General features: G+C 41.0%; 1 protein-coding gene across 1 annotated transcript in view; it reads left to right on the top strand.

Moving 5' to 3' along the window:
* Positions 1 to 24,238, top strand: part of PGM5 (phosphoglucomutase 5) — a 1,541,798-nt gene that overhangs the window by 1,254,607 nt on the left and 262,953 nt on the right. The window contains exon 9 of the mRNA XM_044064330.1: positions 7,404 to 7,587. Coding sequence (XP_043920265.1) covers positions 7,404 to 7,587 — 184 coding nt within the window. The remainder of the gene's footprint in view (positions 1 to 7,403; positions 7,588 to 24,238) is intronic.

Here is a 24,238-nt window from a genome sequence, read left to right as displayed (position 1 = left end):
ACTTGTTACATTAACAGTCTAAAAAAAGGTAACCCTTTGTAGGCTTTTACAGTCTGTCAAACTACTGTACTATACTATGTTAATTGAATGGCAAACCTATTGTACTGACTTCCTGCAATTACTCCAAGATGTATACTATCAAAACTTATATAACTATGCACTGTCGCTGAAGCTGCAAAACTACTGCGTATTTTGTATTACTATGTTTCGGTTTATTGCATGAGTGTTATTGGAGCTTTTCTCTCTGGGCCTCCAGTGAAAAGGATCACTTCTTAAGCCCACTTCGGGCTATCCTGGTAAACAAATGCTAATAATAAATAAATAAATGTAGTATATGGTATCTGAGTCTGTTTGAATTTGTTTTAGTTAGTGGCATGTTTCTAAATCCAAGATTTTTCAAAAAATTCCATTATGAAAGAAATGTGCCAGGGAACAAGACAGCTGTGTTTGTGTTTTGACCACCTTTCCTCTGATAATGTCTTTGTGAACTAAAAATTAATAACCATTACATTTTATGCCTAAAAAGGCACATCAGTGCATTATGCTTACCACAGGTGGTGCCACACTGGAGCATGGCGGGCCACATGACCTAGATCTGAAATACAGTGGCCAGATGAGTGCACTAGTAGAAGTATATAGATTTTAAGATTTGTTTTTTTTTTTCATTCTTTTCCTAATTGAAGTAATAAGACATGGATAACTGATACCTGTCCTATTACCAAGTTGTCTAATTGGCTGTGATGAGTTGCTGCTAGCAATCTATTACACCACTTTCTAATGTGAATATGACTAGAGATTAGTGGTAACAGTACAGTCTAAGGAACTGCAATCCGTTGCCCTTTGCAACCATTCACAGTGCTTTCCCAGCAAACTGCATTTAAGAATTTATATGACTTGAGACTGTAAGGAATTTTTGCAGAGCTTTAGGGACCAGTTTCCTTTAGTAGGCACAATTTTTGACAAGAGTGGGTTTTTTTTTTGTTTGTTTGTTTTTTTTTTTAGTTTTGCTGCTATGGGGAGTCAGTGTATATTTCTATATTTCTCAACTTCTTTGCTCAAGAATTTTGGATACAACCAAATGTAATGGGGTGGGGAGTCAAAGTCAGGGACAATTTTTATTACTCTAATGCACTTAAAGTTAATAGAGCAACATATTTTTCATCAGGATGCATTTTTCGAACAATAAAAAGTATAAAACTCTAATATGTGATATTACTGACTTGTCTGTAATCCTAAATAATTTACCAGAATATCAGGAACTGGGCAATAAACATGAGGCAAAATCAGAGACATTTTGCAAACTCAGCGACAGTTAACAAATATGGTTTGAAAAGTATGTCACCCTAATACATACCTGTCAACTTCTTTGCTCAAGAAGTCTGGGCACAGCCTGAAAATAATGGAGGGACAAAGGCTGAAAATCAGTAATAAATTTATATATTACTCTGTTCCACTTTAAAAAGTTAATAGGACAGGTTTTACATTAACATGCATTTTCTAAACAATACGAAGTATAAAACTTTAATGTCTGGCATTATTGATTTGTCTGTGATCCTCAGTGATTTACTAGAAAATAAGGGACAGTGAAGCACAACATGAGACAAACGTAGGGACAATTGAGAGGTTTGAATCTCTGTAGAATCACTGTCAATCCTCTACAATAGCACATATGTCTGGTTATTTTTTACCATTTTTCATTATCACAGCTAATTAGCGGAAGTGTCTGTCAGTCTGGAGAAGACATAAAGCTCTTTATTATGTACCTCGTTATGAGGCACACTCTTCATTCTGAATGTTTAAGATCTCATGTTCCACCCTATTCCACAATGAAGAGGTCTGCCACACTCTCATTGATGTGATTTTTTTTAACAAATAACCATGGTAGCAATGGTAAATAATAAAACCAAAGAAATGAAAGAGAACAGTGCTTTAAACATGACCAATAAACATCCAAAGTAAAGCACCTAGGAACCAGCAAAACAAAGCCACCAACACAGCGTAGAAAGGAGCAAAAAGTCTGTTTTATTTAATGCTGCAAAAACACCACATTTTCGTCCTAGTGTATCCAGGACTTCTTCTGATGAAGTCAAGGTGGGGAAAGGACTTGCTTCTAAGTTATTGTTCAGTACTGTGATTTGGTGTTAGTTCACATTTTCTGCCAGAAAGCCAGATAGATCTGTGGGCAGAGATAATAATGCATACTGCCTGCATTGCTATACATTTGTATATATTTTTTATTTTACTTTTCGGTCAACAGATATGGAGGTGGAGTACCTTATAGCAGCAAATGGAAATACATTGCTGTGTTTTCCATTCTCTTCTCAATGAGACATTTTGAGTATAGATATTGTAGATATCATTTTGGTGGCATGTAATATATGGAAGCAGATATCAGTTACAGGAACACTTGGGAAAACACTGTTATTGTTACAGTCTAGCACTGTGCTTGGATTCAGATGGAGACTATTTAACTTCTGCACAAACAGTGAGGCAAAACTAATCCCTAAAATATATGTAGACAAAGAATGTCATAGTATTGGAAGTAAAATCCTATGTAATTCACACCATGTGTACAGTGCCATCCTTTTAAGCAGTCAAAGCTGTGAAGTCAAATTCAGAGGTGTACTGCACTGGAAACTGTAAGATGTAAATTGTAGTCTGAGGTGCATTTTTAGCTGAATACCCTGTTGCTATTAGCAGACAGTTTTATAATGGTATTGCAAAGTGTGTCAAACACATAGCCTTTAAAAGACAGAACCCCATGGTTCAGTTAATGTGAATTTGCCACCAGTCTAACATTTTGCATTATATTCAACTTGTACTGTGTGTTCTGATTGCGGTGGTGGTGCTGCGGTAGCGTTGTCGCCTCACAGTTAGACGTTGCCCGTTCGATTCTCAGAGCGTCTTCTGTGTAGCGACATGCGTGAATGGGCGTTCCTTTGTTAAAGGTTGTGCATTAGGCCCGGTAAGCCAGTACGTAAAAATCTACTGCCAATCATTAGCAGACCAGAGTTCCGCTGTGATGACCCCTAACCGGGAAAAGCAAATTGTGTGTTCTGAGGTGAATTTCTACTCAGTATGTTCAGCTGTCATTACATCACAAAAGTCCTATTTATTTCTCCCCTGAATATAAACATTTTTTTGTTTCTATACTTATGACACCCCCAGCTTAGACTCAAGACTGCATTAAGAGAAAGTAAAGTTATGTATGTATCTTTACAGACACAACAGCCAGCTAAGTATGTCTTGTATTTGAGAGTCATTATATGTTATTCTGAGAAAATTGCTATAATACTTGAATGGTACATCAAAACAATCCTTTATTGCTTGGTGCCACCAGTAGTCTTATGTAACCTTTTGGATGTCCTGGTTTTGCCATTTGCTTCATAAAAAAAATGTATATTTTGCATTTCCCCAGCTCATAAACTCAGTACATATCAGAGTCATTTTACTCTTGCATTCATATCAATTGAGAGTGAAGAATAATGCTCGTTTATATGGAAAAGCAATGTTTTCTGTAATTTTGTTTATGTTTTAGCATAATATGGATATTTTGCATGCTGTAAAGGCATACCCATATTAAAGATTGTCTTGCCTATGTTTTATAAAAACTATTGGGCTGTACAAAATAAAATGAAAGTGGGATTGTCAAAAGTCCTGCCCTGAAAATATCTTGACACAGTAGAGAGAGATTGTCATATGATGTTAAACTATAATTCAGGCAAGAAGGGTCTTTGTAATTTGAAGGAGTGAAACTTTTTGCAAAACAGTCAGCTGATTACAAATGGTATAACTTTCAGTTATCTTCAGACTAAAATAAAAGTTACATAAAATATAAACGTACAGTATTGGTCTGATTTCAGATGTAAATGAAGTATTTTCATATCTGTAGGCATAACAATGATGTTAAGCAGTTGATTTTTTAGTAAAATTTAAGATGTCTGCTCCTTTTTCTTTTACAATGAAAGGGGTCCAAGTTAAATGGTGTTTTATACAACTGTACAGTAGCATTCCCTGATTGTTTCATGAGAAAATATTGATCTGTTTTGGTGATTCAAGCTTTTAAATCTAAGAACTAAAAATAGCTCAAAACATAATATTATGAGAACACACCTGAAAATGCTCAGTAATAAAGGGGTCAGATGTGCCATCACTAGTTGCTGTTGCATCTGTCGCCATGATGGCATCTAAATGCATGTTTTCAGTCTTGAGTTTTCCATGAATCAGTTGGAGTTGATCAGGTATCTAGGACTATCCTTTATTTTTTGGAAAGTAAGATATTTTTGTATTTTTTTCTGTGTTCTACGTTTTACTGCTTATTTGGCTGTAATTGGACAACTTCAGCTCATATATTCAGTACATTTTCTATGATAATTTCTGGGTACTAGTTTATTCATGCTGTCTATTTAATGTAATCTAACACACAAAATTTGTCTGCTTAGTTGATTTTTTTTCTCTGCCAGTGTCCAGTCTTATGCAGTTGCTCACTTTCTTCTGGTTTCTTAGAAGCTGCTCCCATGCGTCTCCGGAGTGCTTTCCATTTGAGATATTTTCTGAATGAAAGACAGACATTAAGTGTTTTAATTGCATTTCTTTATTGACCATGTTTTATATAGTCCATGCAGCTTCCTGGGTGTTTAGTTCATTGTTAGAATCATTGTGGGTTTTGACATCTTCACAGTTAACTAAAATAGCAGAGGTGGTTCCATTACATCTGGACAAATCAACACTCCTTTGAGGCTTCAGCCACACCAAACAAGCCATTTGAAGAAGCTTCAACCAGATTAGAAGAAGGAAAAAAAAATGATTTTGTATGGGGATAAAAGTCCCTGCACCCCTAAGTGGGGCATTTTGCCTGATGCACCCTTTTTATTTATGTATACAGTGCCCAGGATTGCAAAGCCTTAGAGAACAGTTAAAAGCCTAAACTCTTTGAATCGCTTCTGGCACACTAATACAACCTGCACCAGCAGAGATTCTCATCTGAAAAGAGTGATCGATGAGTTGCAGTTCAAGGAAGTTTAACAAGCCTAAACCTTGTTCCATTTACACCTGATCCAGGCTAAGGAAGCTAGTGGAGAATACAATCTCATGCAGTACAGTTTTCTGGGATTGAAAAGTTACAGATTTTGCTGGCATAGTGTTTCAGTATGTTTACACAGTGATATACTTAATATGTAAAGCCTCAGCCATATATGCTGCCAGGTTTTTGACATTTGGGATTTTTAACTTTGGTCTTTTTGCAGTTAGTCATTTGACATTAGAGATTTAGCAGTACTGTCTTTGAACTACTGTGCACAGAATAAAAACTCTATTATCTAATTTTTCTCCTATCTTCATTTAGTGCTTTGTCTATTAACTGTACTTTGTATAGAGTTTCATGATTACTAATTGGCTTAACTGGTTGTCTGTAGCCCCATCTGCCTTGTGGCCCAAGTCATACCTAAAAGAGATAATTTTGGACTGATCTACCTACAAAGGTAACAAACAGTAAGTAAACACAGTAAAATAAAAATACATTTAGATCAACGCAGAGTCCCAATAAGCATGAAATGTGCATGGTTTCTGATGGCGGTTTAAATGCTAGTATACATTGTCACATGGAATGCTGAACCCCGTAATTCAGTTCCTTTATTCGTTGTGGCTGTAAATCATGGGGACACTCTAGCTGTAACATCTGCACCTGGATAAAAAGCCACATTTATACCTTCTTGCAATGTTAAAACACCCCGGAGGGCCTCTGTTTTTGCATTCCCAAACTTTTAGTTGTGTTTTGTTGCAAGTCATTTGTGGAAGATTAAGAGATATAAATGTACAAATTTTATTAAACATTTTCTCTATAAAAAATAAATAAATAAATAAACATGCTGGATGCTGAAGCAATATTTCTTAAGAAAACAGAACAATCTGCCTATACTTTTTTATGTCAATGACAGGAAGTTAGTAAATTGTTTGAATAGTAAAAGCCCACAGGCCTCATCTTCATGAACTCCATGTACTTGTGTTGAGGCTGCATTGTGACTTTTTCCCTGTAACGGGTACTGGTTGCCTTGTAAATTTTGATTATATAAAGGGTCTAGTTTAGATCATTTGCTGTCTTGTGACAGGCTACCATTAGGATACTAATAAACTGCAGCTGGTTTATGAAAAGCAAATGATTTAAAGTAGTTTGAAGTGTCAGAGGCCCTTATAGATAAAAAAATTCATCAGTTAGTTTACCTTTGTCTATTGGTGGTGATAAGGCAAGGATTTATTAGGGTTATCAGCGGCCTGGCTATGAGCATAAATAATGTTGTGGAGAATAATAGTTAAGAAAGAAACAGGTGCATACTGCGTGAAAATAATGATGAAAATGTTACTTTGTTTTGTTTTCTTTTAATGTATGTGCACCTATGTCATTTGTTAAAATGTAATTTAATAAAGATGTTAAAAAAAGAAAAGAAATCCTTGACAAAATGTTTGACTCATTATACCTGAAATTACTGGCTAATACATTGTGTAGTAGCTGTGGCTCATAACATATTGTTCTCAAAAAGGTGCTCTGATATTTATTTGGTTACAGGAGTATTATGTGTGTATCTTACAGATCTTAGACCCCCCCCCCTTTTTTTTGGTCTTCACATGCCCCACCAAGTACCTAATGTGCCCCTTTTGTTCCCTCACAAAAACAGAAGCTGGAGCCACTGTTGATAGTTACATTGTACACACACACACACACACACACACACGGTAAAACATTGAACCAGGCAGCCATTTTCTAAGCTGAAAGAAAGAAAGGGTGAGAGGCACCCTTTTAGTACTGTGTCTTTATCTACCTTATGTGAGTTATGTAGCAGCTATAATAATGAGTGGAAGGACCACTGGTCATTAAAGAGCAGTGCCTTTAATGCTCGGGCAACTTCTTTCAGGGCTATGGCTGGCTCATCGCCATATTAGAATAAAGCTCTAACTATGCCCTAGAAAACTCAAGTTCTAGTAGCAGCTCAGGTGCTTGAGTACTGTGGGGGCGAGTGGAAATGTGGTAGCGAGTGGCTAATACTGCCCCCCACCAAGGGAGAGAAGAGTGACTCTGTTTGGCATGCTATAATTACTTGTGTAAGATTCTGTTTTTTCCACTGAAATTTCTGTCACACATTCTCTTTTCTTTGTACGCATAACTTGCTCACCTTAAAGCAGGGTATTCTGTTAAAACAAATGTGATACACAATTTTTTTGTCTGTGCTGGTGCAGCAAAAGGTATAGAATTGTTTATTTCTTGATATCTTTAGTCATTATGATGAACATAACACCTTTAATTTTTATCTTTGAAAAATCCAGGTGCTTTGATATTCTGATTTGTCCAGTGACTGTATTATTACTATTTTATTTATTAATCATACATTTATTTATTTATTTTTGGTAAGGTTTGATTATGAAGAAGTTGAACCCAGAGCTGCATTTTTCATGATGAGGGACCTGGAAGCTACAATCACAGACAAATCATTTGCAAGTCAGCAGTTCGCAGTTGGGAATCATTTCTACAGTGTGGACAAGGCAGACAGTTATGACTACACAGACCCTGTAGATGGTAGTATAACCAAACGACAGGTTAGAATTCCATTTTTGCCGGGGTTTTTTTTCTTCTTTTTTGTGACTATATTTAAATTTTATCTTTTCTGTCTAAATAGAGGGAGGAGCTCCTTACAGTGAATTTAGTATGTTATGTTTACTACCTTTGCCTTAACTGGTAATTATATTCTATTAAGAAAAATACAGAGTGTGCTGCATAACAGATTTTGCCTCATTGAGACCTTTTGTTTAACAGAACAATGTGAAAATGTATATGTTTATTTGATATTCATGGTTTCCTGACCCATTTATGAATTGAACAAAAGTCTTTAGGTGGTTAAACATTTTCTATGTAGCCCCGACTGCAGGCTTAGTGATCAGCAGAACTTTTAACTTTAGCAATAAATGTATTTTTACTCTTCATCCAGGATATTTCAGACAGGTGAGTAGAGTATAATAACCCTGCTTCAAGCACAGTGCAACATATTTTTAATTTGTTTTTAAATGTGTTATTTTTCCTTCTAAGTAAATAAACTTTAATGTCATATATTGCTTTTACTAAACTAGGTTATAACTGATCAGGAAAACACTTGCCTAGCCCATCAGTTAAATGCAAGTGTCAAAATCTGCTCAGTTCAAACATAATTTCTTTATATTGAGTATTAAGCTAAAATATTTGTTTGCTGTACATCATTCAAAGTCAATTATTTGAAACTAGCCAATGTATGTTAAATCGTTTCACTAGTAGAGTCCTTGGTTTCATTACTATTTCCCCATGTGCATAGCATTATCTTTCTCGCCATGTTATTAAAAGCATAATTCATTGTAAAAAAAAAAAAAAAAAAATACTTTATCTAATGATAGAAAAATTGCTCCTTTAGTGTAATAGTACAGTTTGGGCCTTTGTATTTTTCAGTACCACATCTAAAATTCAACTTTAATTATGGAGAAAAGCATGATTTGAAATGTATAGCAAGTAGTTTCTTGCCTTATATTATTGTGTTGTCCCACTTAATGGTAAAGTAAAGCAGAATAAAAAAAAAATGTGGTGGACTTTGCAATCTATCCATGTTCTTCCCCATTATCATCATAACTTGCTTAAGTGGGTGCCCCTCTAGGTTATAATTTTTGCTTTTCCTGCATACATACCTCTCTTCTTTGCTCAAAATTGTGGAAAAAAATCCAAAAAATAATGGGGGGGGGGCAATGGTCAAACACAAGGGTCAGTATTTAAATATTAATATAATTCACTTAAAAGTTAAAAGAACAACAGGCTTTGTATCAACATGCTTTTTGAGAACAATAATTGGCAGGAAATATTAAAGTCTGGTATTATTGACTGACTAACCTTCAGTGATTTACCACAAACTCAAAAAAGCATGCAAAGCACAGCAAAAAAACATGAGTCAAAATCAAGAGTTGTTGTTTGTCTTTCGGCTTTTTCCCCTGTAAGGGGTCACAACAGTGGAACTCTGGTCTGCTAATGATTGGCAGTAGATTTTTACAAAACGCCAAGGTGCCAGCTCGACACCCATCCTTCAATGAAGGCATGCCCATTTACGCAGGCATGTCTTTGGAACGCTACCCAGCCACGAGGAGGATATGCAGACTCCACACAGAAGGCACTCCCAAGCCAAGCCGAGAATCAAACAGGAGAACCTCTTGCTGTGAGGTAACAACGCTACCGCCGTACCACCGCGGCAGACTAGATCAAGAGTGTTCTTTAAAATAAGGGACATTTGAGAGGTATGCCTTCTTACCATGGACATTTTTTCAGTTGTAACACAGTTTGGATCTACCACTCTCTTAACCTATACTACTGATAGCTTTTCTCAGCTATCTGTCATCCTTTCTGTGAAAAGTGATTAAAATTTTCTTTTTGAAAATTGTTTTTCTAAGTTCATATGAATTTCTCCGCATAACTATCATGTCTGTCAAATGTGCAGGTTTTCACAGAATGTCCAGGTATTTGCCTCATAATTTTGGTCTGTTCCATGTAAAAATTGTCATTTTCTGGCAAGTCTCTAAGGACTGAAGTCACTAAATAATGACAGACATTTAAGTTTCAGACTTCAAAGCCTTCAGAAAATGTGTGCAAATACAAACCCTATTATTCGAGCAACTTTATAAGTTTATAAGCGCAATAGCTAAAATCTGTCCATGATTTTTGGGCCTCTGTTCACCCATTACATTTGGCTTGAGGTTGAGAGGTTATAATAAACCGGACAGAAAGTTCTCTTTCTACAGGTACTGATAGGTCATGCTTCCTTTTACTTCTTACATTTGCTGTTTAGGTTTGCTGCCTCCCAAAAACCTCTGTGATTTCCTTGAATATCTCTTAGTAACTCTATACAAGCTCTCATCTTTGAGTGGTGTTTAACGAGCTCTAAAACCCAGAAGAGAATATGTCTTCCCAATTGCTTTAGTCTTGTGGTCTACTTATACCCCCGGATTCTCAAAAGCTTGCACGGAGTGCAAGATCGGTGCAGGAGCTCAAGCAGGCAATATGTCTGCTGTGCGATCCAGGAACAGCCTACAGGGGCATGCACGAGCGCTCCTGCACTAATCTTGCACAGACTAAGCAAATGCAAATCACCCCATTTGCAGGTGAAATCCATGCAAATGAGGTAATTTTGCAATCCTGGAAGCTTGCAACAGTCTGTGCAAGACTAGTGCTAACAGCAGAAATGTACTCAGTAACAGAGTACATTTCTGCAAAATCCAAAACAGAGCTATGACAGCTCTGAATAAAGGCTGCATATCAAGTAGTAAGCATGCCAATGGCCAAGTATAAGGTCATTGGCATTGCAAAGAAAACAAAAAATAAAAAAAAAAACTTATTTTTTTTAGCCGATCTCGGCTATTTAAGCGTAGGGCTGTGGTTTGCAAATGGGATCGGGGGGAAATAATAAAATAAACCTACAATAAGCATTCTAACTAAAATTAGTATTCTTTCATGTAAATCAATGGCAGGCAGAAGACAACCTGGCCAGTGATTAGTGGTTGCTAAGGGGGTAGGCTCAGTGTGAGACATGTAACTATGCATTAGCAGACAATCCTATGCAAATGAGGGGAAGGATAGTGAATCCCAGTTTTCCCCAGCATGTGAGGCAGGTCCCAAAAGTGTAAGAGTAGGAATAGCTTGATGCAAGCCTAGGAGGTAGGTGACATCATGGGGGGGGGGGGTGTCAGGCATACTGCAAGCAGATTGGAGCCCTGTGGCTCGGGTTTGCTCCTAGCTTAGCACAACTAAGCTAGGGGGTGTGTCTAAACCTGCCTAGCACTCTTTACAAAGCCTAAGTGGGTGTGCATGCTGCGCACCGGGTTTTACAGGAAGAAAAAAGAAGTTAAACCAGGAAATAGCAGCAGTGTCCAGATTTGAGCACTCTGTTTGAGTGGAGCGCACATGGGCTTATACAGGGGAGGCAATGGGAAGGGAAAACAGCAGTAGGAGGGTAATCAATGAGAACTAGCTTAGCTGGCAGGTGACATGTATCAGAATCAGCCAATTACACAGGCAGCAGACCAGCCCAGCCCAGAACACTACTATAAACTAAGCAAACACATTCCCCTCTGTATTCTACCACACTCTACACTAGCGGTGTATACAAGCGGGAAAATTTTAACAAACAAACTTACAAAATGAGAAGGGCTGCAGCAGGCAACAGAGAACAACATGTGTAAGAGGCTGAGGGTGGTGAGGATGTGAATGCTGCCAAACAACCCACAGTGAGGAGAAGGAGAAGAGTGTACAGACCCAGTGTAACCTACCACACTCACTACATGAGCTGGAGATAGTGGAGCGCTATAGGGTAGACAAAGACCTCCTACAGCAAATTGTTGAGCTGTACTGGCCACACCTGACACTCCAAACTGACCGAGGGGAACCCATCCCAGTGGATACCAAGGTATGTGTAGGCCTAAGTATACTAGCCACAGGTACCTCCCAAAGCACAACTGGGGATATCATGGGGATCTCACAGGCATCAGCATCCAGAGTATTCCACCAGTTCCTGGATGCCATGTCAGCACATGTCAGTGACCACGTATATTTCCTCAACACCCGTGAGGTGTTGACCAGCAATATGCGTCTCTTCCACCAAATAGCAGAATACCCTGGGGTAGTGGGTGCTATAAACTGCATGCATATATGCATCAAAGCACCACCCGGTGAGCAGGGTAGGGCCTACATCAACCGCAGGGGCATCCCCTTCATCAACTGCCAGGTCATATGTGATGCCCAGGGCATTATAATGAATGTGTGTGCTGGCTGTCCTGGAAGCTATGACGATTCCCTCATATGGCATCTGACGCAGCTGTACCAGAGATTTAGCCAATGGGGACATCCCCTACGGTCACCTAGTGGGAGATGCTGGGTACACACTGGAGCCATGGCTGATGATACCCATCAGAAATGCACACACACCTGAACAACAATGCCATAGTGAGCCACACGCACAAGCCAAACATATAATAGAGCATGTGTTTGGGATACTCAGGTCACGGTTCAAGTGTCTGGACACATCTGGTGGAGCCTTCCAGTATTCACCAGCTACATGTACCCAAATTGTTATGATATGTGCTATGCTACACAATATGTTCCTGCAGAAACAGCTGCAGCAGAAACAGCATGGGGCAGGGTCACACAGCCCCCCCACCAATGCCAAGTCCTGCACAGGCACAGAGTGACCCGGAGGAGGAACAACCTGAGCCTGCCCCAGTAGGCAGAAGGAGATGTGCCCAGTGTGCCCTGGCCTTGGCAAAGAGGCAACGCATATCACATGCACTGAAACAGTAGGGACCCAGGGAATTACACCTCTCTCTGACTCGCACATACAGTAAAAGGGATGCCGAACATAACACTACCTGTGCTCTACCATGTATAGGGAGTGTACTATGTCCATCCGACATAGGCAGCCCTCCAGCACCATCCACAAGTCTGGAACACCCTCAAGGTAAGTCAATCAACCTACCAATTGCCAAATGGAGTAGAATGTGTTATTACCTGTAGCTATGGAATGGATGTGAGCATGCAAGGGAATTGGGTGGCTGAATGTTATGGCAGCAGACAGTAGACACCCATAGTGGCACCATGACATCTGTAACACATACTGGAGTCACCATAGTAGCCAGTACTACACAGGGTGACAAACCCCACTACAGGAAATGTGCTGAGCAACATGTCTGTCCATATGACCCACACATGCCAGTCAGTATGGTTCAGATACCCAACAACAGTCTCAGCCAACAGGACAGGTGTAGACAAACCCAAACAGAGCCTGTGCCATGGCACCTGAAAGATGGCTATAGTTAACCTTCCCCACAGGCCTACACAGACAAACCACAGCAGGGCAGGCAGTGGGATGTTAGTTTTGAAGGGTAGGAAGTCAGACAATATTATGTAGGGCAACCAAAACCACGATCTGTAGTACACTGGTATGCCACTAGTCAGCACGATAGTTAGCAAGACAGAATGAAATGGAGTACCTGACATACTAGTACAGTTATAGCAAATGTGTACAAGTGTCACCTGTGCCCCCCACATTCTACATAGTAATGTAATAACAGTCAGGTGTGCCCCCACAATCCTGTGTAGAAATGTAAAAATAGTTAGGTGTGCCCCCCCATCCTACATAGTAATGTAATAACAGTCAGGTGTGCCCCCCCCAATCATGTGTAGAAATGTAGTAATAGCCAGGTGTGCCCCACCCATACTACATAGTAATGTAATAACAGTCAGGTGTACCCCCCACTCCTGTGTAGAAATGTAGAAACAGTCAGGTGTGCCTCCCCCTGCTATGCAGAAATGTTGTAACAGTCAAAGCCAAATGATCGATGGATACCCTGCAGAGACAGCATGCTACCTGTCAGTGTACAACACAAAGGTCAGCACTGCAGCACAAACTACCTGGACACGATCCACACATTCAATATAGACGGCCATACTGGACATGCTCACACACAAACAGATGAAGGCCATGTCTGCAAACACCAGTGGAACAGACATATCTTGCAGTTGCAGTTGTTAGTGCAGACACTCATCAGTATGCACCACTCATGCCTTGCACACACAGTGGATAGGAATACAGACATATATGTCAGAACAACACACTATAATAAGCCAAAGATAGACGTACATAGATGTGTGGAAGAGGATGACTGTGACAAGGAGCCATCCAGTCCTGTCCCACGCAGCACACAGCCAAAGGGCCCCAAACACATGAGGTGCAGATGTCACTCACTGCAGATACTAGCCACCAGTATCTATCAGCATTACAGACTATGTGGTGCACGTGCCAGCTGTGCAACATGACTGTACAGGGAAGTAGTCATCTAGCAGCTGTATACACGTACCTATGAAATATGACCCCGTGTGTGCCCGCATGTGTAGTGTCAACCCCTAGATGAATGTGTTATGGCCCATGCACACACACTGCCCTCCCCGTAGCCCTACTAGGACAAGCCTGCTGAGGTCATCCAATGTGAAATACACCTTTGGGAGAGTTGTAGCCCAGTAATCTCTGTGGTGTGTCCCAAAACTGCATACTACTGTAGTGTAATAAACTAGTTAGGTAGGAGTTCTAACCCCAGACTTGGTAATCTGACTATGTAGAGAGCAATGCTTTTTAGGGTACTCACACTCCCTACAATTCATATACTTAACTTTGGCAAGGCTGCTGATATCACCCACCTAGAAATACACCTCTGGGAAGGTTGTAGCCTAGTAATCTCTGTAGCGTGTCCTATAACTGCATACTGCTGTAGTGTGATAAACTCGTTAGGTAGGTGTTCTAATCCCAGACATGGCAAGTGTGTGTGTGTCTGTCTGACCTTGTCTGTGTAGACAGCAATGCTTTTTAGGGTACTCACACTCCTTACAATTCATATACTCAACTTTGGCAAGGCTGCGGATGTCACACACCTAGAAATACACCTCTGGGAAGGCTGTAGCCCAATAATCTCTGTAGCACATTCTACATAGCTGTGTACTGCTGTAGTGTGATTTAGAACTGTGGTAGAGTTCCATCCCCACCTATAGCAGTTCTGGATGTTTTGTGTGTGTTTCAATGTTTGTGTATGGAGCAATGCATTATAGGCTAGTCACACTCGATACATTTCAAATGGCCTACTTTGGCAATCCTTCTGATGTCATTCATTGTAAAATACATCTTTGGGGAAGGTGTTCACCAGTAATACCCATGGTGTGTCTTATAACAGCTCCATGCTGTAGTGTGATATAGACATCTGTTAGGGGTACTATACCCACCCATGTCGGTTGTAGATGCTTTGTGCGTGTGTGTCACTGTCTGTGTAGGGAGCAATGCATTTTAGGCTAGTCACACACAGTACATTTCAAATGGCTTACTTTGGCAATCCTGCTGATGTCATTCATTGTATATACACCTTTGGGGAAGGAGTTCTTCAGTAATCTCTGTGGTGTGTTCTATAACAGCTCCATGCTGGTGTGTGATATAGACATCTATTAGGTGTTCCATACCCACCCATGTTGGATGTGGATGTTTTGTGTGTGTGTCACTGTCTGTGTAGGGAGCAATGCATTTTAGGTTAGTCACACGCAGTACATTTCAAATGGCCTACTTTGGCAATCCTGCTGATGTCATTCATTGTGTATACACCTTTGGGGAAAGAGCTCTCCAGTAATCCTTGTGGTGCGTCCTATAACAGCACCATGCTGTAGTATGATATAGACATCTATTAGGGGTTCCATACCCACCCATGTTGGATGTGGATGTTTTGTGTGTTTGTCACTATCTGTGTAGGGAGCAATGCATTCTAGGCTTGTCACACACAGTACATTTTAAATGGCCTTGTTTGGCAATCCTGCTGATGTCGTTCATTGTGAAATACACCTTTGGGGAAAGTGTTCTCTAGTAAACCCCGTGGTGCATCCTATAACAGCTCCATACTGTAGTGTGATATAGACCTCTGTTAGAGGTTCTTTACCCACACATGGCAGTTGTGGATGTTTTGTGGGTGTGTCACTGTCTGTGCAGGGAGCAATGCATTTTAGGCTAGTCACACTCACTACAATTCAAATGGTCTACTTTGGCAATCCTGCTGATGTCATCCAATTTGATATACACCTTTGAAGAAGGAATACTCCAGAAATCTCTGTGGTGCATATTGTAGCTGTGTAGTGCTGTAGTATAATAAACTAGTTAGGTAGGGGTTCTACTCCCAGACATGACAGATGTGTGTGCGTGTGTGTTTGCAACTCATATCCTGTGTGGAGGTGCTTCTGAGTGTTGACATCTGTGGCCAGTGTGGAGCGGGTTTTGCATATTTCTTATATGGTAGCCCTACTATATATATCACAATGTCCACTATACAGGGATAACAGATGTGAGATAGCTGAGAGGCAGGGGTGCAAAGCCATACCCATACATGTGACATCAAGACCAGGCAATCACAGTTAGCAACCCCAGTATTACCCAGAGCAGACTCTCAACCCATGTCTCATACACACACACATGCCTAGGCAACAGCCAGTATGTGGGCAGTACACTGCATATTGGCCACTGATAGTAACTATGGGGTGATAGCTGTGGGCTACAGAGGGCATGTCACCCTGTCCATCTCTCAAATATGCACGTACATGCAGACAGTGTACCTTCCCCATATTTCCCAATGGACACCTGCAACACCTGTGGTGCCATCACATGTAACTCACAAAGGACATACCATGCTTGGCAACATGCACTGTATTGACAGATGCCACTGACACCAGGGAATGCCATTAGCATGCTATTGATGTAGGTAAACCTGCTGCCATTACTAGTTCCCGCCACAGGTGGGCAAGACCTGCACATCTGATGATAATCTGTGTTCACAACATGGGCTAGAAACCACAGGTACAGTTCCACATGTCACTGTACATGCATATGGGAAGTGTGCACATCCCAGACACTGTCCATGTCATAGAATAAGGAACACATATATGGCAAGCGATGCACAGCATTGGCCACATACAATAGTCACCCAGGTGACTGGATGGGGGATACAGTACCCACCTGTGTGGGCAAATGCAGACACTACAGCCCTGAGCCACAATGCGGACCATAGTCATGTGGCCTGATGCCAAGGTATACCCATCGCCTAGCCTTGTACAGCCATCTGGCACAGTCGACCACCACACATCCGTGCAGACATGCACCCATGCATGTCAGTACTGGCACCCTGTATGTTTGTGTGAGTGTGTTGTATAGTGCGTATGTTCACATCCAAATTACCTACAACCCCCATGGGCATACTGAAGCATGCTGTCTGATGTCAGACACCTCCCCATAACCTTTACCCATACAACCCCCGTATGACCCGTGTGGTGCATGTGATACCTGCACAGTGATGTATTGTGGCAATCCCACTACTGATGAGTTGTAATCCTGGCCCTGCCAAGTGTGTCAATGTGTGTGCGTCCCTGTGAGAGTGTGGCTGTGTTGATGTTGGCACCTGTACATGCGGACAGGCATGTGTACGTCACCTACCGTATAGCTACCGTATACCTGTTGCAGATGTCAGTCACCATCATATATATGTTCTGAGGGCTCCACAACAGGTAACCCATGTGGTGCATCCAATAACTCCGTAGAACTGTGATAGCACTACATAGTCATCGGGGGTTTGATACCCTGAGCTGGTAGGTATGTGACACAAACATGCTTAGAATTTACTCTCCCACCCCTCCCTGACTTTTCTTTGCCTCTGTCTGCCTCTCCCACTCCCTCTCTGCTGGATGTGGAGACCTACACCTGTTTTGCTTGGCAGCAGCATATGTATTTTAAGTGATGCTCATGATCAGCTGATGGCCTCTGCACAAATTGCAGCCCTCCCATAGCTGATTGCATGTGGAACAGCTGTGGTAACATTTCCATAGCCAATTGCATGGAAACACACTCCAGTATCTTGGAGCATCATGTTGGTGTTGGTCCTTTTCATTCATTGTGAGCAGGAACCAGATCTGTTGTTTGGCAAGCAGCATTTCAGATGGATTGGGGATTTACCTCTAACAACATACACTGTGGAAACAGGGCAGCACACAGGAGCGGGATGTGCCTGACCTGACTACAGACTGTAAGTGTGGCTATACTGCATTTGGAGTACTGTTGGTTTAACAGTGTGTGTGTGTGGATATGACTGTTCTACATGTCTCAATACCTGCCATGTCAGTTCTATGTTTATGAGGAATCCCCATCTGCTGGGTCATCTGCAAACTGGGCAGTGTGTTGTGCCTTTGGTTTCATGTGTTACCCATGGAGCATCTATCTGTGTTGTGCAGAAGGTAATGTGAGGATTGCAGTCTGTAGATGATGAAAGCCGTGACAGTTACTGGCTTCATATCCCTCATAGGACATATGTTGCAACAAACCCTTTTACAACAGTAAATGTATGAGGTTATCACAGCAACATGTCATTATTGGCCCTGTGTATGTGCTTCCAGCCACAACTCTGTCAACCTGTGTACATATGTCATGCATGAAGTGGTGCATATGTACTGTACATATTATTAGTGTCATTGTGTCTGATAACAAGCCAGTGAGATATCAAACTACTACACATGTTATGTACAGTAGGGGTTATATTTGATGACATAACCTGGACATTCTGTGGATGTTTGTACAGTATTGAGGCCTGTGTACTTATGGTGACTGTCAACAGTGTGTGTATTGTTAATATGTACTTTAGCCTGTGTACAGACTGTGGTAAATGTCATTGTTTTAGGTCCCGTCCTATCTAATGTTACATGCTGCTCCACTGTATGGTACCTTATTGGCTTACATGTTTGTAGGGCCATACGCACACATGTCCCATACAACAGACAGCCATCAGACCAAACTGTGTAGCAGCCCAGTATATGTAGGGTCAGTGAGTGCGGGTCTATATTAGAAGACCGAACTTTCAAAATTTAGAGTGTTCTAATATCGAACCCTAAGAATCAAAAATTTAAAACATCGAACATACAGAATGGCAAATTTTTTCCTAGGGAAAAAATTTGTCGTTCCAAAACACATACACACAACACAAGCACACCAAACAAACAGCAATCCACACACATACACCTAAACTCTTACACCTAACCCAACACTAAACTATACATACACCACTAACTATCCACTTACCTTAACCCAAACCCTAACCCTAAGGTCCATCACTATCACACAGTCACCTCACCCACGCTCTAACCCTAACTCACCTACCCCTCCCTAACCCTCAGCTCCACACAATCGCACACTTACCTGACCCGTGCCCTAACCCTAACTCACCTAACCCACCATAACCCTCACGTCCACACAATCGCACACTTATCTCAACCCGACGCGTAACTTTCCACCACAGCTCTGAAAATACCGAAGCAACAGAAATAGACAACTGAATTCTTTCTCTAGGAAAAAATTTGGTTTTCTGTTTCTTCGATATTTTCAGCATTTGCTGAAAAACGGGTCGATATTAGAACACTTGACATTTTGAACGTTCGGTGTTCTAATATAGTCCTGTCTGTGAGTGGCACATATGAGGATGGTGTCGAACAGATAGTCCATATAATGTAATATTATGCTAGCTTAGCATAAGTGGCTGTGGCTGCGTTCACATTGGTTGCGGTTATGCACTGTCACGCAAGTGTATCTTACCCTGTGCTGTGACATGCCTGTAGAACCTGCTATATATGCAGGTACCTGTGCATTCCCCTATAGGAGATGTAGGCCAGTATTGAGCCAGTCTGCCTGTAGCCTGCACAGTGCATTGTTACATGCCTAGCAGCATAGTGTACTTACCCAGTGAGGTGTCATGTGCAGATACTTGCCAGATGTACTGCTGCTAGGCCTCCCTTAAAAGTCATGTATGTCAGACAGAGCAGTGGTATACTGTACAAATGTACGTCAATATCAAGTGGGTAGTATGTGGCCATGGCAGCCCTGTACCAGCGGTTATTATGTGGCAGGCCAGACAGGGATGTGTGAATGCATAACCTATGGTGGCAAATGTATTCCAGTCATTATGTGTTATACCCATCTACATGGCTGTCTACATCCATATTGTCTGGCATGGTACACATGTTTAACACTAAGGGGTTATGTGTATACCTCTGGACTGCACAGAGTGTGCCAGAATGTCCACATATATTGGCCAATATCTCTGTTGCAGTACACAGGGGCATTACGTGCTAGCAGCAGTACTTTACTATGATGTCCTTAGGATCTCTGTTAGTAGCCAGTGGCACACATGTTATAAGCAGATGTGACCTCCAACACGCACCATATCTGTGAAGACAATCCCAATGACAGTAGCAATAGTCTACTAATATATCTGCTATACATAGCTGACATCCCCTTGCACTATGACTGTGGGACTATAGAGGCTGGGGTAGGGCTACACTCCATGTCCAGGACATATGGTGGAAATATGTATACATATTATTATCCAGTTAGCCATATATATATATATATATATATATATATATATATATATGTATATATATGGCTATATATATATGATTACACATGTGTAGTACTTCCAATTACCACTGTCATGGTAACCACCTACTCTAAACCCCTACATCATGTGGGCGTGGTCCCTTTACATTTCCTGTGTAATGGACATCCTTCCTGTGTGTGGTTATCAGTGTTACAGAGAGCAGGTAGGAATACCTCTTACAGGAGAACTGGCACACTCAGGACAGCAACATATTTGTAGGAGGTTCAGGAACTACAGACAGAGCGTGAGTAGAGTTGTGTTATGCTTTGTATAGTACTGGTGTTACAGGGTGTGTGTGTACATACTAGTTTACCTTGGAATGCATTCTGTATGCATAGCTCTCAACTGTGGGCCTATCCTCTTGGTGGCCAGAAGTGTGCCTATCCTACGTTGTCTGTCCACCACACAGTGTCAGATATTTCACTGGCAGTGTGTGTGCTGAGTGCTATCAGTTCATGGCTACATCCATTTCTGTTTCTAATGTCAATTCCCTGACTAAGGGTATGTTGCACACTATCCTGTAACACCAACAACTTTCTTAGTGTATGGCAACAGTTTTCCACATTTGTGCCTGTGTTCCAGCCTCTGTCCTCCACCTACATACCAATCTTTGCACATATGACATGTTGTCAGGGGTTGTTCCCTAGTGGGCTGTGAGTATATCACACTGTCATTGCTGCCATCAATCCACTGCTGTTGTATCCCCCACACATACAGTGGGGCTGGGGCCATATATGTGTGGGCGTCGCCTACACAATACATGTGTGCTCTTATGCACTCCAGAGGCCAGTGTATGTAACAGTGGTATATGGCCCTGTATTACTGAGTCGGGGGGGCACCATTAATGACCTAGGCTGTTACAAAATGTGGGGGTATCAGGGTGAGCTGCCTTAAGGTATCTGGATGTACAGTACAGTATACTTCACCTATATTTACATTACTTAAATAAACTGGTTAATGCAAGTCTACTGCCTCCTGTCATACAGCCTGTTCTGTTTGTCAGTGTGCTTGTGATGGTGTCAGTTATGCCTTGTTATATAACAGTTACATCCCATTTGGTCACATGATGTATTTACCACCTAGTGATTTTGTACAGAGTGTAGATAGAGGCTGCTGAACGATACACCTGCTTTACATACTGTTGATTGTTTGGTATCCTGTGGCCCAGTCTGTCCTCACTATTGCACAATTTGAAGGGCTTGGCCTGGACAGCAACAGTTGTGAACCTTTCCAGACTACTGTATTAGTATAACTGTTTCACAGTTGCATTACTCTGTTTATATGGATGTCAGTGTCTGAACAGCTATATGACATCGTGTATAGAACTGTAATAGTACACAGTTAAAGGTTTTCCATTTCTGCAAACCTGTGAGGTGTTTTTTCCTATGACCTCTCTGTGGGTATATGTTGCAGGCAGTGATTGTCATTTGTATGGGTGGCCCATACAATGTCCAGTTGTTCAGGTGTTAACTGTAGGCATAGTGTCTGTTTCATATTGTGTGAACCTTCTACATATGTATCTTACTGTACATATACCTGCTTTTGTATGAGTAGTCACATATATATATATATATATATATATATATATATATATATATATATATGTATCTGCATATCTGTGTCTGTGTATCTGTATCCTGGGGATGTTGATGGCTTCCACATTTTACATTTCCTATGGGAGGCAGACTGTACTGCATGATATCTTACCAATACCAGGCTGACATCATACAGGTGGAATGTAGTATTGTTAACATCTTGTGCCCATGTTGTGTCAGGTCCTGGTTATGGGATCTGCAAAACTTGGTAGTGTATTGCAGGGTGGACGTGTTTGGCTGTGGGGGTGGGATGCCTATTTGTGCAAGACATATAGTGTGTGGGGCCTCTCATCCTCTTTAATGGTGCATGTGGACATATGTGTTTTTGTTAATCTGCCATTGCTATCTACAGATGTATGGCCGTATATACCTATATATATATATATATATATATATATATATGCTTACATGTATATTACTATGTCCGTATATACCTACATAGATATATATCTGCATACACATATGTAGCTTGCTGTGTATATGTAGACATATAGGTGTAGACATGTATATGTGTCGATGAAGACATTTGCATGTATATATATTCGTATATATTAATATATATATATATATATATATATATATATATATATATATATGTATGTATATATATATATATATATATATATATATATATATATATATATATATATATATATATATATATATGTATATATTTTTAGAAAGATATATATATATATATATATATATATATATATATATATATATATATATATATGTGTGTTGTATCTGTTTAGATATTAATATATTTACACTCACATACATTTAGATGTTGGTATACATTCTCTGTACTGTTGCATGCCTGGACTGAATGATATGTTTCTGAAAACATCAGATGTGTTTATATCTGGCATGGCTTAGTGATAATTCACTTAGTCTACGGTATGCGGGTTCCTGGGTTCAAGCCTTGCAGAGGCTGTTTGTATTGCTGCTTGGCAGAACACGGGCCATTGGATAAAGGGTGATTAAGACACTTTTAAGCAGTTGCAAGTGAGTTTGCATAGAGGTAAGCACTGCAAACTTCCGGTTACAGCTTCTTACACTCAGTTAGCTTCTACTTTGCTTAACCAGTGTAGGCATTGCTTACCATTGCGCAAACAGGCTCAAACCCACTTACTGCTGCTTAAAAGTGCTTGGTGTCGCTTACCCCTGCACTAATTTCTTTAAAAGAAAAGAAAAAGGGGTTGATAGGAAAGTGGTGAAAAAAGGGGCACAAAGAGGGAAAGACAGTTGGGAAAATAGCCAGGGATGTGCAGGAAGGGAAGGTCCATAGCTGCCCATTTCTTCTACAACAGCAGCTGTGCATATACACTGAATTTGGAGATAGATTTGGACACTCAAACTCCTGGGTGGGGGTGAGGATAACAATAATAAGTTATGATGCCAATTAGGCCAGATAACATGTGTCCAGTGGACAAGTGTGCGAAATGGACAGCTATGTATGGGGCGAGATTTTTTTGTGGGAACAGATTGCCCTTTTTTTCTTTTTCAGGTGAAAGTGGGATGTTGGGGAGGGGTAGTAGGTATATTTGGGGAAGTAGGTTGGGTAGGTTAACAGACAAGACAAACAAGATACATACAGGGGCAGTATATGACACATGTGGGGGGTAAACACCTTGGACGGGGAGGGGTGTTTGGAAGTTGCAAGCCCATGATCCCCCAAATGGAAACAGTGGGACTGAGGTCCCCACCCATGGGCAGTCACCACTGCATTTTCACAGCCCCAAAGATGGCTGTGCTGCAGGCTGGGTAGGAGGGGCAGGCTCACCCTCTAATTCTGCTACACAGCCCTCAAGTTAGCATAGCTGGTCTCGAATCTCCTTGTAGAGCTCCCTACGCACCACAGCCAGGACCTGACAGCGGGTGACCGGTACCTATCCACCCCTGCTACCGGGGGGGGGCCGAGCCCCATTCCCTGCGGCGGTTCCACGTGAAGGTGGTGCAGGGCCAATGGAGGAGGAAGTCCCAGGCTGGGCCCCCAACGTGCTGGTGCCCAGTGCTATGGCCATCTGAGGTGGGACAGGTGGGTCCGCTGTGACAGGCCTTCCCATACATGCTATGGTGTTGCAGTTTTAAGAAATATATCAGTTAGTCATAGTCAACAGCATTCAGGATTAGTTATAACAGCATGCATAGGTATTCCCATTAACCCAAGACACCAGTTTACAACAGTTGCAGATCAAGCAGAACACATGCATATACTGGACAACAGTGGCCATTACAGCAGCATGCAGGTTTCATTGATGGCAACAGGCCACCAATATGGTAGTATTTTAACATGACACAAGCATAGAACCAAATGTGAATATTTATAAACCAATAGGACATATGTCCCAACAATAGTATGGAGTGTACATGTACCCACTGAGGTGTGTAATAAGGTTATTGTTGCACATATGGAGGGGGTGAGAGAAAGAGGTCAATTAACAACTAATATATCCCTGTAGTTTTCACAACTTTCTTAGTCACTGCAGTGATCTGTCCCTTACATGTATTATTACACTACCCAATGTCCTTACTTTGTACAGTGGTATGTTTGTAGATTAGTATATGCGTGGACTGTGTCTTACGTATAGTCTACACCT

The sequence above is a fragment of the Protopterus annectens genome, chromosome 2.part2 (assembly GCF_019279795.1).
Source record: "Protopterus annectens isolate FY-2018-M chromosome 2.part2, PAN1.0, whole genome shotgun sequence".
NCBI classification, from domain to species: Eukaryota; Metazoa; Chordata; order Ceratodontiformes; family Protopteridae; genus Protopterus; species Protopterus annectens.
Note: the sequence above shows the minus strand (reverse complement) of the source record. Positions and strands in the feature narration are given on the sequence as shown.